The sequence below is a fragment of the Pipistrellus kuhlii genome, unplaced genomic scaffold (genome assembly GCF_014108245.1).
Source record: "Pipistrellus kuhlii isolate mPipKuh1 unplaced genomic scaffold, mPipKuh1.p scaffold_m20_p_13, whole genome shotgun sequence".
Classification (NCBI taxonomy): domain Eukaryota; kingdom Metazoa; phylum Chordata; class Mammalia; order Chiroptera; family Vespertilionidae; genus Pipistrellus; species Pipistrellus kuhlii.
Genome location: NW_023425438.1, coordinates 30517329 through 30532566, shown reverse-complemented (window position 1 = coordinate 30532566; position 15238 = coordinate 30517329). Strand labels below are relative to the sequence as shown.

The window sequence follows — 15238 nt, the reverse complement described above, 5'->3', positions numbered from 1 at the left end:
AGAAGAAATAAGGGAAAAAAATACATATATCTGCTCATTTGTGCAAAATGAGACAGGAAAAATATACCCAGACTCAATAAACAATGCTAGAATAATTAGAATAACAGGATATTCACACGCAAAATTATGAATACGGATCCCTTCCTTATACCATACACAAAAATTAACTCAAAATAGTCTTAGATACAACACTAAAGCACAACTAATACAATATAAAATAGATAAATGAAACTTAAAACTTTTGTGCACCAAAAGACACCACCAAGAAAGTAAAAAAGACAACTCACTGAATGAGAGAAATTATTTGTAAATCACATATCTGATTTGTCTAATACCTAAAATATATTCTAAAAATTTACAATGCAATGCTAAAAATATAAACAACTCAATTAAAATGCGTACAGGATCAGAATACACATTTCTCAGGGGGGAAAAAAATACAATGGCCAATAAAGACATTAAAAAGAATGAAAAGATTGTGGTTAAACAGCACCCAGCAATTGGAGAATTGCAAATCAAATCCACAATGATATATCACTAGAATGGCTAAAATAAAACAGATGATAAGGTGTGCTGATGAGAATGTGAAGAAATATGGAACCCTAATATGTTGCTAGTGGTAATATTAAATGATGCAGCAATCCTAGCCAGTTTGGCTCAGTAGACAGAGTGTCGGCCTGTGGACTGAATAGTCTTAGGTTCGATTCCTATCAAGGGTACAGGCCTGGCTTGGGGCTCAATCCCCAATGGGGAGCATACAGGAGACAGCCGATCGATGATTCTCTCTCATCACTGATGTTTCTATCTCTCTTTTCCTCTCTAAAATCAATAAAAATATATTGAAAAATTTAAAAGTAATAAAAACTACAGGTTTCTAATATGCTCTTTACATAAAAAAAAAAAAGGCTTACTTTTAAAAAAATAAAATATAATGATGCAGCCACTTTGGAAAAGGGTTTGGCAGTTCCTCAGAAAGAAACCACATTGACCCAACAGTTCCACTTCTATACTATCTTTGCAATTCTTCTGTAATCATAAAATAATTTCAATAAAAAGTTTTAAAAATAAAGGAACCAATATTTAGATTATTTTATAAATCAGAGTACTCTTCAAATTAAAGCAGACGATTGAACTCATTTATGAACTCAGTTACTACATGAATCAATTCAGTTTCAATGAAGTTACTTTGAGATAGACTAATACTACATTCTCTTTGCCTTTAATCATTTTTGGAAGGAGATAGAGAAGAAAGATAATGTTTCAAGGAAACAAGATTTTGGAAACTTAAGAGGAATGGTGGTAAGTAAAAGAGAATACAGATTTAAAAAATTAAAATTACTACATTAACAGTATCCTATAAACAAAGGGAAATCTGGAAAGTTCATTTTAAAAGGGTAACTATGGCAATAAAATAGACAAAGGACCAGAAGAGGCTAGCAAAGTTTTAAGGACTATTACAAAGCCTACACCAGAGATTCCCAAACTTTCTGGGTTTACAAGACCTATAATGTGTCAGTAAGTTTTTCACAGGCCAAAAGACATACCTAACCATTTTGTTTACTAAATATAATCAGGTTCAAACTTAAGATGTATGTCCTAATAACTTAGCACGTGTTGGGCACTGCACAACTTCTCAAACCTTAAGATCAAATCGGACACTGCCTTCCTCTTTGTCTATTACATGCAGATTTTCACATAGTACTTGCATTTTTGTCATTGCAACTACTAAAAATTCTGCTTTGTAAAAATTTGGTATAATTGAAAGGAATGTAGCAATCCAATTTGGAAATGAACTACTTCAAGCTAGAAGTTTGCGTGGCTTCCAACAGATGTTGCTGGGTTTCCCTCAAAATTTTTAAGCATTGCTTGGCACATCTGTGAGTTCTCTGCAGTGCCTTTATAGACTCCAAAAGTGCAGTTTGGGAACTATGGGCCTTGGCAAAAGATGGCAAAGGATGCCACAAAGGCAGTGGCAATAGGAAAATTGGAGTAAGGAGGCATTTTTCAGAGAAAAAAAAGCAGTAGACTCAGAGATGTTGTCTTGAGAAGTGTCCCACTTCCCAATAGTCCTTGCTTCAATGAAGATAACAAATGAATTTTTTTAATCAAATGAATGAAGCTGTTAAAATATTTATATTAATTTGACAGTTTTATATGTGACATAGATTAAACACACTGCTCTCACTTTAATACACACACACATACACACACACACACACACACACACACACACACACCAAAACAACCAAAGGAAAAAATTCAAGTTTTTGACTCAATAAACTTGTCTGAAATACCAACAGGAATTATCATCCAACATCTGTAAAAAACTTTACTTCAGATACTTGAGAAAGAATCATAAATATGGTAGTTCTAAAACCTGGCTTGATTATTTTAAGCAATTAGGGAACTTCTAAAATGACAGATTTGCCAGCACCATTCCAGACTTATAAAAATCTGCAATTTCTCATAGGCATGGAAATCTCTGTATTTGCAAAGGGCTCTAGTGATTCTGAAATAAGCCAGTTTGAGAGAAATAGCTAAACAATATATTTTATATATTCAATAAAATATTCTGTGATGACAGAATTGTTCCACATTTGCACTGCCCAATAGGGTAGCCCCTAGCTACATGTGGCTAGTGAGTACTTGATATATGGCTAAAGTGTGAGGAACTGAATTTTTAATTTAATTTAAATAAAATTAATTTAAATTTAGATGTAAATTGCTGGGTGTGGTAAGTTGCTTCTGAACAACACAGAAGTTGATGACTTACACTAAGTATTTATTTTTCTAAATAAATTGTACCCTTTATTTAAATTAGATAATCAGAAAATCAGGTCCCTTGGCCATATTCTCTCATAAAGGGTCTTTATAAAGATTATGTATTATAGTGACATAAGTATTATCCAACTTAACAGTCTGAGTCTTTTGTAGGTGAAGATTCTATCTCAAATGCCATTCATATTTTTTTCATAAAAATCCTTTGAATTAAGTTCTAAGCAAAGTCCCTGCAAATTAATTAGCTAAAAAGAATATTATGTGAGCCAATGTGCTTTCCTTTTTGCCTTCCTACCAGTAAACTCAGAACCAAGTCCAATGTCCAATGATAACTCTTCTAAGTGCCTGGTAATATGTACTTTCACTCCTCTAAGACTATCTCTGTTCTATTTATATCCCTAAATTAGTCAACATGATGTTATTTTAAATTCTAAAGCTGACAAACTCTTTCGGACATTGGCAAAGTACCAACTTTTAATATGAGAACTTCCTTTCATTAAAGTCAATCTTTTTTGCTGTTTTTGAGGTATTAAAGTCATATTTAAGTGTTTTGTTATTTTAAAAGTATTTTAAAAATAAAAACACTGGGATTATTAACACCTGGAAAAAATATTAACAGATCAGACTTACCAAAGAAAATCTTACCAAAGAAAGTTTATTAGCAAAGCTGCCTAAAAATATTAACAGTGAAAAATAAGACAAGCAAATAATGACATTGACAGCCTGTAGTAATTTTACTGCCCCCATTTCACAAATTCAATCCCACTCCTTTTAAAAAATATGTAGCCCTAGCCAGTTTGGCTCAGTGGATACTGTTGGTTTGCAGATAGAAGAGTCCCAGGTTCAATTCCGGTCAAGGGCACATGCAAAAAATATATATATGCAAAAGCCCTGATGCAGGATATGAACATCCCTATTGAGCATTCACTTCAAAATGCTTGTACATTTTTTTCTTCAGCACACTGGACTATTTTTATATCACGCAGTGAACTACTTCAGTGACTCTTGTTGAAATTTTCCACAAAATTAGAACAAACACATTTGATGCATCAATAGCACATTTTAAATTCTGAGCATTAAAGTCAATCAACTGCAAAACTAATGTGAAACTAAACTAAACCTTAAGAATAGAACTTCTTCACATAATCCCTTAAAATTTCATTTTAAAAATCAACTTTAAAAACACATAAACCAAGCCCTACCAGCGTGGCTCAGAGGTTGAGTGCTGACCTGTGTGAATCAGGAGGTCATAGTTCAATTTACAGTTAGGGCACATGCCCACATAGCTGCAGGCTCCATGCCCAGTGTGGGGTGTGTAGGAGGCAGCTGATCAATGATTTTCTCTCATCATTGATGTTTCTCCCTTTCCTCTCTGAAATCAATAAAAATATATTAAAAAATATATAAACCAAGACCTGATACCAAAATAATGTAAGAGAATTACACACTACCAAAAGATACAATTTACTCCATGGTTTCATTTAAAAAATCATGACAGGGAAAAAAATTTTTAAAGAAAAACTATCATAAAAAATATATCCTAAATATTACGTTCATCATAATGTACATGCACACACATGCATATACACACACACACACACAAATGTTGGCAAATTAATTCTACTTGATGGTTTCAGAGTACATTGTTGTAAATTCTTTGTTGAGGACACAGGTCTACAGGAGTTAGCTTAACAAGTATGAAGTGCCACTGCCACTCTAGTACAAGTGTGGAGCCAGCCTATCCTTATACTTTGTTTGTTTGTTTTTTGTTTGTTTGTTTTTAAATATATTTTATTGATTTTGTACAGAGAGGAAGGGAGAGAGATAGAGAGTTAGAAACATCGATGAGAGAGAGTCATCGATCAGTTGCCTCTTGCACACCCCCTACTGGGGATATGCCCGCAACCAAGGTACATGCCCTTGACCGGAATCGAACCCGGGTCCCTTCAGTCCCCAAGCCGACGCTCTATCCATTGAGCTAAACCAGTCCCGGCTATCCTTATACTTTGGGAATATTTTCAGGTTGTAGTGCATAAACTGTATTTTTTCCCATCAATTCAATGGCAGACAAAAATCCTTTGTGCCAGACAGGGTCAATGGAACCAAAACCAAATTTCAAAGACAAAATATTGAGTTCTCAATTCTACACGCTTTCAATACTAAACACCCTTAAAAAAAAAAAAAATAAATACCACAAGTTCCTTAATCAGACCACCCTTCCAACATGCAATAGCCCAAACTAATTTGCCATGACAATACACTCTGATCCTTTATCTTCCCATCTCAATTTCTCATTTCTACTCAGGTCACCTTTCACTCTCTCCTGATAGTCACTATTATGGTGATCTACACCTTACCCAGACTGTTTATCCTCAATATTTCCAATCAATCTGGTCCACATCCCTACCCTAGTCGGGGAGCAGGATTAACAACTTCTATGTTCCATGTCTGACCCTATCGGAAGGAGGGGGAGGGGCGCTTGTGGAGTAGTGTTTATAAAGTCTATAGTGTACAGTAATGCCCTACGCCTTCACACTCTCACCACTCACTCACTGACTAATCCAGAGCAATTTCTAGTCCTATATGTTCCATTCATAATAAGTACCCTATACAGGTAAAGCATTTATCTTTTATACTGTATCTCTACTGTACCTTTTCTATGTTTGGATACATTTAGGTGCACAAATGCTTACCACTCACTGTGTTACAAATGCCTAGTATTCAATATAGAAACATGCTGTACAGGTTTGCAGCCTAAGAGCAATACCAAATAGCCTCAGTATATATTGGAGGCTATGACAATTAGGTTTAAGTGCACTCTATAATGTGCACACAACCACTTGGCCTGAAGGTGCATTTCTCAAAAGGTGTCCCCATAGTTAAGTGACACATGCCTGTACTAAGTGATTACAGCCTCCTCTCTCCCCTGAGCTTGAGACTCTTATAATTAACTGCTCAATTAAGACCTCCATCCGGATGTCCCAAATTTTAAGAAAAGCAAAGCCAATTCTTGATTTCTCTTTTATGCCAAACCTTGTCCTTCCCAAGTGTTCCCCTTCCCTATAATTATTATGTTCACCTGGTTGCTCAGGCCAAAAAAACTACAATCATTACTGATTTCTCTCACTTTACATTATATCTAATCCATTACTAAATCCTGTCAACTATACATTCAAAAACATTTATTTCCAGTAACACAGGTATACACATATGTCAAAACTTTCCCCTTACCAGTGTGGCACAATTGGTTGGAGCATTGTCCCCTATATCTAGGTGCGATTCCCGGTCAGGTCACATGCCTAGGTTTTTTGTTTGATCCCTCATTTGAATGAGTGCAGAGGCAACTGATCAGTGTATCTCCCTCACATCAATGTTTCTCCCCTCCCCCCTTTCTTTCCCCCACCCCACTCGTCTTCCTCCTCCCTTCCTCCCTCCCTCCCTTCTTTTCTTAAAATGTATTTCAAAAGTAGGTTCTTCACATCAAGGCTGATATACCTCTGTCTCACTCTACTAGATGGTCAACAGAGAAATCCTTGCTTAATCCACCCAGATTCAGAAGTGGATCTGAATTACTTACTAATGTAATCTGGACTTCATAAACTCAAGTTTTACTTAAAGTGCATGTAGCATCCTGATGTCCAATTGGAATGTTAAATTGGGTTCAGTTACAGATAGCTTGGAACATCTGATTAAGGAGTTTATATTTACTCAACAGGCCAGCATTATAAACTTAAGCACTGGAAAGAGCTACTTTTTTTACTTTTCAAATCCTGAGGTCACAAGGTTTGCAGAGAGGTGTGGAATAATGAAAAAATACAAGGTATTACTTTGAAGGATATATATATATACACCTTTTTATACCTCTAGAATTTTGAACCATGTGATCATATTATCTATTTTTAAAATAAATTATAATTGAAACTATTTAAAAACAAGAAATTCTTATGTGACAGAAAAATCAGAAACAAATGAGTTTATGCCTTTTTAAGAAAAACATACTTTTTGAATGCCATCACTAAGAATTAGATAGATAAAATATAAGAACATAAAATACATGTTTAGGTGATATAGACATATACAACAGAAATCTAAAACACATGCTCATACTTCATGGTTCTTTATCAAAAATTAGGGAGGTTCTACTGGAATTGGATTCTACAACCTTAATTATCAAAACTACATGCCAATTTTCAACTAGTTCCCTTCAGTACCTGAGCAGCCATTGAGTACTCATATGTGAAGACTTCTCTCAGAAGTCTAAAAGCCTGCCAATGATAAAAGAATAGAATAAGAAGTAAACTACGATAAACTACAGTCTCTTTCTCTCAAACTCATCTCCACTGGCCAGTCTCAACACTTGCCAACAGCTACCTCAGTTAAGAAAGATTAGTAATTACATGACTTGGGGACAACCATAAGAGTAGGAGATACAAACTTCTATCTCCAAATTTGCCAGAGCTCTACCTGGCAATCAAGGAGTGATGAGGAACAGGATCTCGCAATACAGGGTCATTCTGGAATTTGTTCCTGACTTAAATTCTAGAACACTACACCATGAAAGTATCAGGAAGTGGATCCTGTTGAGTTGAGGGAAATCATGCTGCATCAACCAGGGCAAAGGCTAAATATGATAAATGGCAATAAAAAGAAAGCAGAAATCCCAAACCCTCAAATCTATAGAATCCATCCTTTGATCAAGGAAAAAGTGCTGTGAGTTTACTAATGGCCTAGATCTCAAAATGTAGCCTCCTTAAACCCTTACCTTCATCCTGTTACCAGCCACGTGTAGACTCAAACCCTAAGGCTATGACAAGAGAACACAGGAAAAGTTCCTCTTCTCCAAACTCATAGAAATAACACATTCTACCTAGGAAAATATACCAATTCCCATTACTATGCCTTTTCTAAATCCTTTGGGTTTCATCTTCATTTTTTAAAAAATATATTTTATTGATTTTTTACAGAGAGGAAGGGAGAGAGATAGAGAGCTAGAAACGTAGATGAGAGAGAAACATCGACCAGCTGCCTCTTGCACACCCCCTACCGGGGATGTGCCCGCAACCAACGTACATGCCCTTGACTGGAATCGAACCTGGAACCTTTCAGTCCACAGACCGACGCTCTACCACTGAGCCAAACCGGTTTCGGCTCATCTTCATTTTTTTGAGTTTCAAATTCATGTAGAATTCAGAGTATTTTAAAAATACTTTATCCTAAAGTCCTGAATGGGTACTTGGTAAGATTTAAAAGATGACAATAATCAATTAAAAGAGTATGTGTGTGTGTATATATATATATATATATATATATATATATATATATGCATGCATATATATTAAAAATACCTCTTAAACTTTAATATGCATACTGTGAATTTTATTAAAATGCAGAGTCTGATTCAATAGGTCTAGTAGGGAAAGGCCTGAGAGTTAGCAGGTCTAAAGGATTCCCAGATGTTGCAAATGTTCCTGCTTCTCAGAAAACACTTTAAGAAGGTTTGAAAAGACAATGGCACTGCCCTAGCTGGTTTAGCACAGTGGACAGAGTGTTGGTCTGCAGAATGAAGGGTCCCGGTTTCGATTCTGGTCAAGGGCACATGCCTGAGTTGTGGGATCAATCCCCAGTAAGGGGCATTCAGGAGGCAGCCGATCAATGATTCTCTTTCATCATTGATGTTTCTATCTCTCTCTCCCACTCCTTTCCTGTCTGAAATCAATAAAAGTATTTTTTTAAATCCTATATAATAAAACCCTAATATGCAAATTAAACCACAGGCGAAACAACCGGTGGAACAACCAGTCGCTATGATGCGAACTGACCACTAGGGAGCGAAAAGCGGTGGCAGCACTGATCAGGGGCAGGGCCAGCCAGCAGGTGGCACCAGGCCGCCATCCAAGGCAGGTGCCAGCACACCCCCACCCCCCAATCACCCTGCCCACCAGTCACCCCACAGATGACGCTGATCGCTGGCCAGGCCTAGGGACCCTACCCTATATATTGGGAACAGTGTCTTAGATTTAAAATTAAAATCTGGTGAGGCTACTCTAACACTGAAAAAACAGGATGATGCAGCGATGACATGCATGGACCCTGGCTTGCACATTTTGTGGCCAGCCCTGATTCTGACACTTGTAACTGTGTGACAAAGCCAATTACTTCACTTCTCTCTGCTTCAGTTTTTTCACCCAAAAGATGGGGAAAATGATACTACTGCCTCAGAAAGATCATGTTATATACTACTTTTTATTATCAGGGCAAAAAAAAATGTAGCTGCCCATACAACAGCAAGATGCCTTTCACCTGTGTGAAAAACATGGTCACTGGTGCATGCAGCATCCCGGATTGTGAGAAGGATGTCCGATTGCCAGTTTAGGCCAATAAACCGGCAACTGGACAACCCCTGAGGGGTCCTGGATTGTGAGAGAGACCCTCACCCCCCTCAACCACCTCCCCCATTGTGCGTGAATTTTGTGTACCAGGCCTCTAGTAAATAAATAAAAGACAATGGTACCTATATACACAGGTTATCTCCAAAGACACAACCTTAATAAAATGATATCTTTCTTTTTATAGTTTATTTCTCCTTCTCTAACTTATACCAGATGCATTTTCCTATCCTCTCAATACTTGCAATTTATCTTTAATGCCATTACTGATGTCTCTTTCCTTTTATTCAATTGGCTATCTCCAAATTTCCTTCTTTATCTTTTATTCTTCCATACCTCCAAAATAATACCTAAATGTAAAAGTAGCTAATAAAAAACAGTCTTACTATGTGCCCAAGTCTATTTTTTTCTTATTTCCTTTAAATAGTTTCTAATTCTTAACACACACATCCAATAATTTAAGATTTACTGCAAAGATCAAAATGAGGAATGGTAAAAATAAAGGAAGAAAAAATTATAGGCTAAAAGTGTAGAATGGGTCCCTATTTGTATATATCACAGAACCCTATGAAAGTAAGGCAAAAGAAATACTAACTAAAAGTCATTACAACAAATTTTTATATATTGAAAAGATTTTAAAGCTCTATTTAGGGATCCACTTATAAATAAAATTCCAGTACATCAAACAAATATTATTCTTTGAGTCTGTCACCTTGTAAGTTTTAAACTATATTGTTAAATGAGGGGGGAAAGAGAAAAAGCAAAATATTTAGAACTAATGTCTGTATATTCTAGAACATCCAAATGTTTTTTAGTGTTAAGGCCAGATCCTATCATAAAGATCCTATCAATAAGAAATACTTGTAATGAGGATCTTCCTCATGTATTCCTTAGCTTGGTTAAGTAGTACACCCAGTCTTCCAAGTCAGAAATTTGCGTGTCAATTTAGACCTTTCCCTCTCCCTCATCCCAATTCTTTCCAGACCTGTGACTGATATGACCACTTATGTGTCCTAAGTGTTCGTCCCATCTATTCTCTCCATTCCCTCTGCCACTGCCTTAGTCTAACCCTTTCCCCTCATCTTATCTATTATAACAGCTACCCCTAACATTACTATGCCTCTATTTACTATGATCCTTACTCCATGCTGTAATCAAGTGATTTTCCAAAATGCCAACCTACTGTCTCTTCCACCCAAAACCTTTCTCTATGTCCCTATGTAGTGAAAGATTTTGAGTGGAAGAGACAGTAGGTTTTTTGAGGATTTGTATCCTTCCTACCTCTCAAACTTCATATCCCATTACATTACACCCAACCTGCACTTTAAGCTTCATCATTATCGAAATACACTGCTTGCATTTCCAGCACACCCAAGCTATTTAACTGCCCCATGATTTTGCATAAAGTGCTGCTTCAGTCTAGAATATCTTTCATTTCTTCCCCTCTTGGCTTCCTGGCCAACTACTATGAATCTTTCAAAACCCAGCTTAGATTCCAGGAAGCCATCCCAAGAACCTACCCCCTATCTATCTTTAAGAATTAAATATTTCCTTCTCTGCCATCTTTGTAAATAATAATGCATTTGTTGAGCATTTACTATGTGCCTGACTCTGTTAGAAGCTTTTTCATGTACTAACTCATTTTATCTTCACAATAACCCTTCCTATGAAGTGGTACCATTATTACCTATGTGGATATGGAAACTAAACCATAGACAATTAAATAAGCTGTCCCCAAAGATGCCCAACTATTAAGTGATGGATACAGATTAAATCTTAACAGCATACATATTTATATTATTGCACCTATCACAGTGAATTTATTTACATGACTGCCTTACCCTGAACTATGAGCTCCCTGTAGGGATTATGTCATATTAACTCTGAAATCATACTCCCTTGCATAAAGTGGGTAATCAGTACATGCATTTGAGTTCATATAAAATAACATTCCTAACAAGCTCAAGAGAAAAACACTCAGAAACTAGTTTCCAAATATGCTGTACGAGTTCTAGAATAGAGCAAGCCATTTTTTCCAACTAATAAAAAGAATGTCAAATAGAGAGGTTAAAACAGACATGAGATTATAGTTCTTATGGACAGTCAAATGGACTTATTTTTGCAGTCATACTGCTTAATAAATCAAAACCCAAAGGACCCTTTGCTTAACATTAACTTTTTCTCTCTCACTAAGAATTCTTACTGATCATTCAGGGCAGTGAAAAGAAAGCCCTAAATTTACTTTGCTCAAGTGGAAAGAAACAAATCATAGACCAGCACTACTAATTGCTTCCTTAAGTCTGGCCAAGAAATGTATCCCATTAGGCAATTAAAATAACACAGTTGCCTGACTAAGCATATAGCAAAAGAATTCCTAAGGTTATGTAGATTGGCATTCCATTATTCAAATAATGAAAAATTCTTTATCTTAAGCAAAGAAAAATGGGAAAAAAAATCAAGAAAAATAACTATCACCATACACAAAAATATAGATTTTTTAAGTTAAAACATAAATATGTTTACAATATTCCAATAGCTATTTTGTTGCCTTCAAATTGTAAAAATCAAAGTTATTCTAACACTAATGATGAAATACTTTAAGACCAAATCTACTGTATTTTAGTATGCTCTCACAGTCACAGTCCTCTGAGCCATGCTGAAGTGCAATAATGAAAACCTAGAGAGACAATACCAGCAGCAACAATGCACACATTACCTGTTAGAGTAATCTGCACCCTGCCCTGCTCCTACACACTTGCGCACTACAGGAAGGTAAATCTGTCAGAAGCAGCAGAGTTCAGGCCACAGTGAGTTTAGGCCACAGCAGAGCAAACTCTACCGGCAGGCATGTCTTACCATTTCTTGGTGCACTCGACCATCAGCTCCTGGTAGGAGGCCACAAACTGGAACTTGGATGCATGTTTTCCTACACGCTGCAGTCTCTTCCACACTGAAGCCATGATGACCAGTCAGTCCACTGGAGCAGTTCTGGATTGGCAACACAGCAGCTTCAACAAAGCAGAGGTTTCCAGAGCAAAAAAAAAGCTTCGCATGTATGTCTCTGTACTTTTAAAAACTCATCTACCACTTGAAATGATGTCTGGGGTCCATAAGTCTTCTCCCTGCTTCACAGGGTATATCCCATCTTAGAGAGGAATGGCCCAGCCAGGAACAGTGTGATAGACATGACAGGATGAGTGAGTGGAGGTTCCCTCATGGAGACATCACCATCCCATGTCAGAGGCTATGAAGACATGTATCCCGAGAACTGAAAGGCAAAATAAAGAGAAAATATATATATATGAGAGAAACATGACAAGCGACTAACTAACCAATCACCCACGTCTGATCACACTGCAACAGACATCCCCAGTTGTCCACACGTTTCCAAACAATGAAACAAAACACCGACCTCAAAAGCCAGTAAGTAACATGAAAGATACAAGACACCAAGGAGGGGGGTGAAAAATGACAATCCACACTTAGGACGTGGAGCAGCGGTACATCACACCGGGTCCTCAGCATCCCCAACCACCCAGGGCCCCGCATCCCCTCCCGCATCAGCATCACCGAAGGGCGAGCAGGGCGGGAAAGTGCAGGGGTGCTGTTCCCTGTCCACGGCCAACGGGAGGAGTGGAATTATTTTAAAATAAACTTTGTGTGGGGTTTTTTTTTTTTCACCCGATAATTCATAGCCTCGAGTCCTAGAAAGTGTGCTTGGAACAAATGAAGAAGCGGGGAGGAATGAATGCTGCTGCGGAGTCGGAGGGGGCGATGGATGGGGACTGAGGAGCGGAGGGGAGTCTCCGGGCGGAGGGAGGGCAACGTCCCGGCTGCAGGCCCCCGGGGCTCCCCCTGCCCTCCGCTGCCAACCAGAGAGGAATGGAAACTCCTGCCCGGGCGGGAGGGCGGGCGAGAGGCGGTGGCCAGCGGGGTACAGAGTGCGGGGTGCAGGGTGCGGGGTGCAGGGTGCGGTGCCTCCTCCCCCATCCTCAGGGACAGTCCGCCGGGGCCGCCTCCGTCCCCGCCCGGAGCCCGGAGCCCGGGGACCCTGGAGGCAGGCGGCGACCCGCCCGCCCGCGGTCCCTGTCACCCCGGCGATGCTGGGAGATGCCAGCCCGGCCCCCGCCGCACGTCCACTCCGGCCCCTCCTCGCCCCTCGAACCCCGCCGCTGCCGGGCTGAGTCTAGAGCCCCGTACCCGCCTCCTCAGCGCCGCTCCGCCGCCGCCGCCACCGCCGCGTCCTCCATCCCCGCCGCCGGAGCCACATGGAACAGCCGGGCCGGCCGCCGCGGCGCTCGCTCGAGGGAGCCCGGCTCCGCAGCCCCTCGGGCGGAATGGACGGCGCGCCTCACGCCCGCCCCCTCCCGGACGGAGTCGCCCCGCGAGCGTTCCCCCTCCCCCCACCCACACACACACACCCGACAAAACCCCAGCCGGAGCCGGAGCCGGAGCCGGAGCCCGGGCCGCCGCCGCTCAGCGCCCAGCGCCCCCTCCCCCGCCTTCCCCCTCCTCCGCCGCCACCATCATTACCTCCCCCGCCGCGCCTCTCACACTAACCACCCGCCGCCGCGGCGCAACCGCCGGCCGCCCCGCCGCCATTGGCCGGCCCCGCGCCAGCCCCGCCCACCGCGGCGGCAGCCCTCTGATCGGCGGGGCCTCTTCATTGGCCCGTCCGGGTGCCCATCACAGGGGCTCCACTCCCAGGCTCTGGAGGTGTTTTTCCCCCCCACCCCCACCCCCCACCAGGCGGAACGCAGCACACCAATCCACCCTTCTTATTTAAAAAAAAAAAAAAGAATTGGAAGTTACTAAGGACGATCCCGCCCATCCCTCTGATTGGCTCCGAGCGGGAAGCGGCAGGCAGGAGGAGTAAGGAGTGTTTATGGGGACCCGGAACGTGGTTGCTGAAGGTGATTGCCTGTCAGCCGCGAACCGGGGCCGGGAGGGGTTCCCGGCGGAGTCGGCGGCGGGGCTGCCTGCGCTGCAGCGGGGGGGCAGTGCCCCTGGCTGCTGAGGTTTTCCTCTCTCCGTCTCCCATCTCCACCCCAGGAGCTGGGTGCGCCCTCTCCTAAGCAGCGAGGGTGTGTGTTTTCAGCCTTGTTTTCACCCGATGTCTGCAGGCAGACTGAAGTTATGGCCCTGCCAGTCCCTCCCGCCTAACATTCAATCAGCTGGTCCTCAACGGGACTCGATGGCACAGAATGTTTACGGTGCAGTTTCTTCTGGTCCTGGCTTTTCAACATTTCCTTGAATCTTGTGGGTCTTTTTTCCCCCCCTGGTAGGAACTTGTACATGGGTTTGGGAGTGGCTGGCATATTTAAAAAAAAAAAAAGGGTAGTTAATAGGCAAAGGGGAGGATAAAATAATCTAAGAAGAGTGTGAGGGCAGGGGTAAAGGACTCCTTTGGGAATATGATGAAAGCTCTTAGATGCTTTCCCAAGGAGGAAAAAAAAAAGGTCCAGTCACAAATTTGCTTTCAGACATCTGGTGTAGAGAAAGAGGACAAAGAATGGTGTTGGAGGGGGAGGAGGTTGTCCCAACATTTTAGGAATAAGCAGAGAAAGTGAGAAAGAGAAGGAGGAGGAATGGTCAGAAAAGTAAGAGCACCTTACAAGCAACTGGCAAACATAGCGTGTCCCCCAAAAATAAATACACACACATTGAATAATTATAAAGGCAGTATTTATGAAAATACATTTCATTTTCAAAATTGAGCTATCAGCTGTTAAAGTGTGTATACATTTTTGGGGGACACCCTGTAGTGTCAAAAAAGAAGGAAGCTAATATATAAAAAGAAAATAAGCAGGATGGGTTCTGGAAACACTAAGGGCTATTAATCTTACTAAGGATGGGAGAGTAGGATGCATGGACAAAGTAGCTTGAAAGGTGTTAGGGTATAGATATAGATTTTTTGAGCGACTCAACAGAAGAGCATTAATTGGTGAGAACTGAGCACATCTATAGAGATATTGGGGAAAGAGAAAGGAGAAAGATGTTGAAGAATCAACAGAGATAGGGAAACAGAAGGCTTGAATCCAGTATCTAATTATTTCCTTTGCAGTACAGAAAGT

General features: G+C 40.4%; 1 protein-coding gene across 17 annotated transcripts in view; it reads right to left on the bottom strand.

Moving 5' to 3' along the window:
- The window catches only part of EHBP1 (EH domain binding protein 1), a 263931-nt gene extending 250149 nt beyond the window's left edge, over positions 1 to 13782 (bottom strand). For 5 of the 17 annotated variants that reach the window (XM_036435476.2, XM_045580794.1, XM_036435484.2 and 2 more), the window contains exons 1-2: positions 13365 to 13554; positions 12021 to 12432 (exon numbers count right to left, since the gene is read on the bottom strand). In XM_036435476.2, the coding sequence (XP_036291369.1) occupies positions 12021 to 12124 (104 nt within the window). In that variant the 5' untranslated portion in view covers positions 12125 to 12432; positions 13365 to 13554. Of the gene's footprint in view, positions 1 to 12020; positions 12433 to 13364; positions 13559 to 13697 lie in introns of those variants that run through there. The other 12 variants (XM_036435472.2, XM_036435473.2, XM_036435477.2 and 9 more) reach the window with 6 other exon arrangements.
- Between the last annotated feature and the right edge of the window lie 1456 nt (positions 13783 to 15238).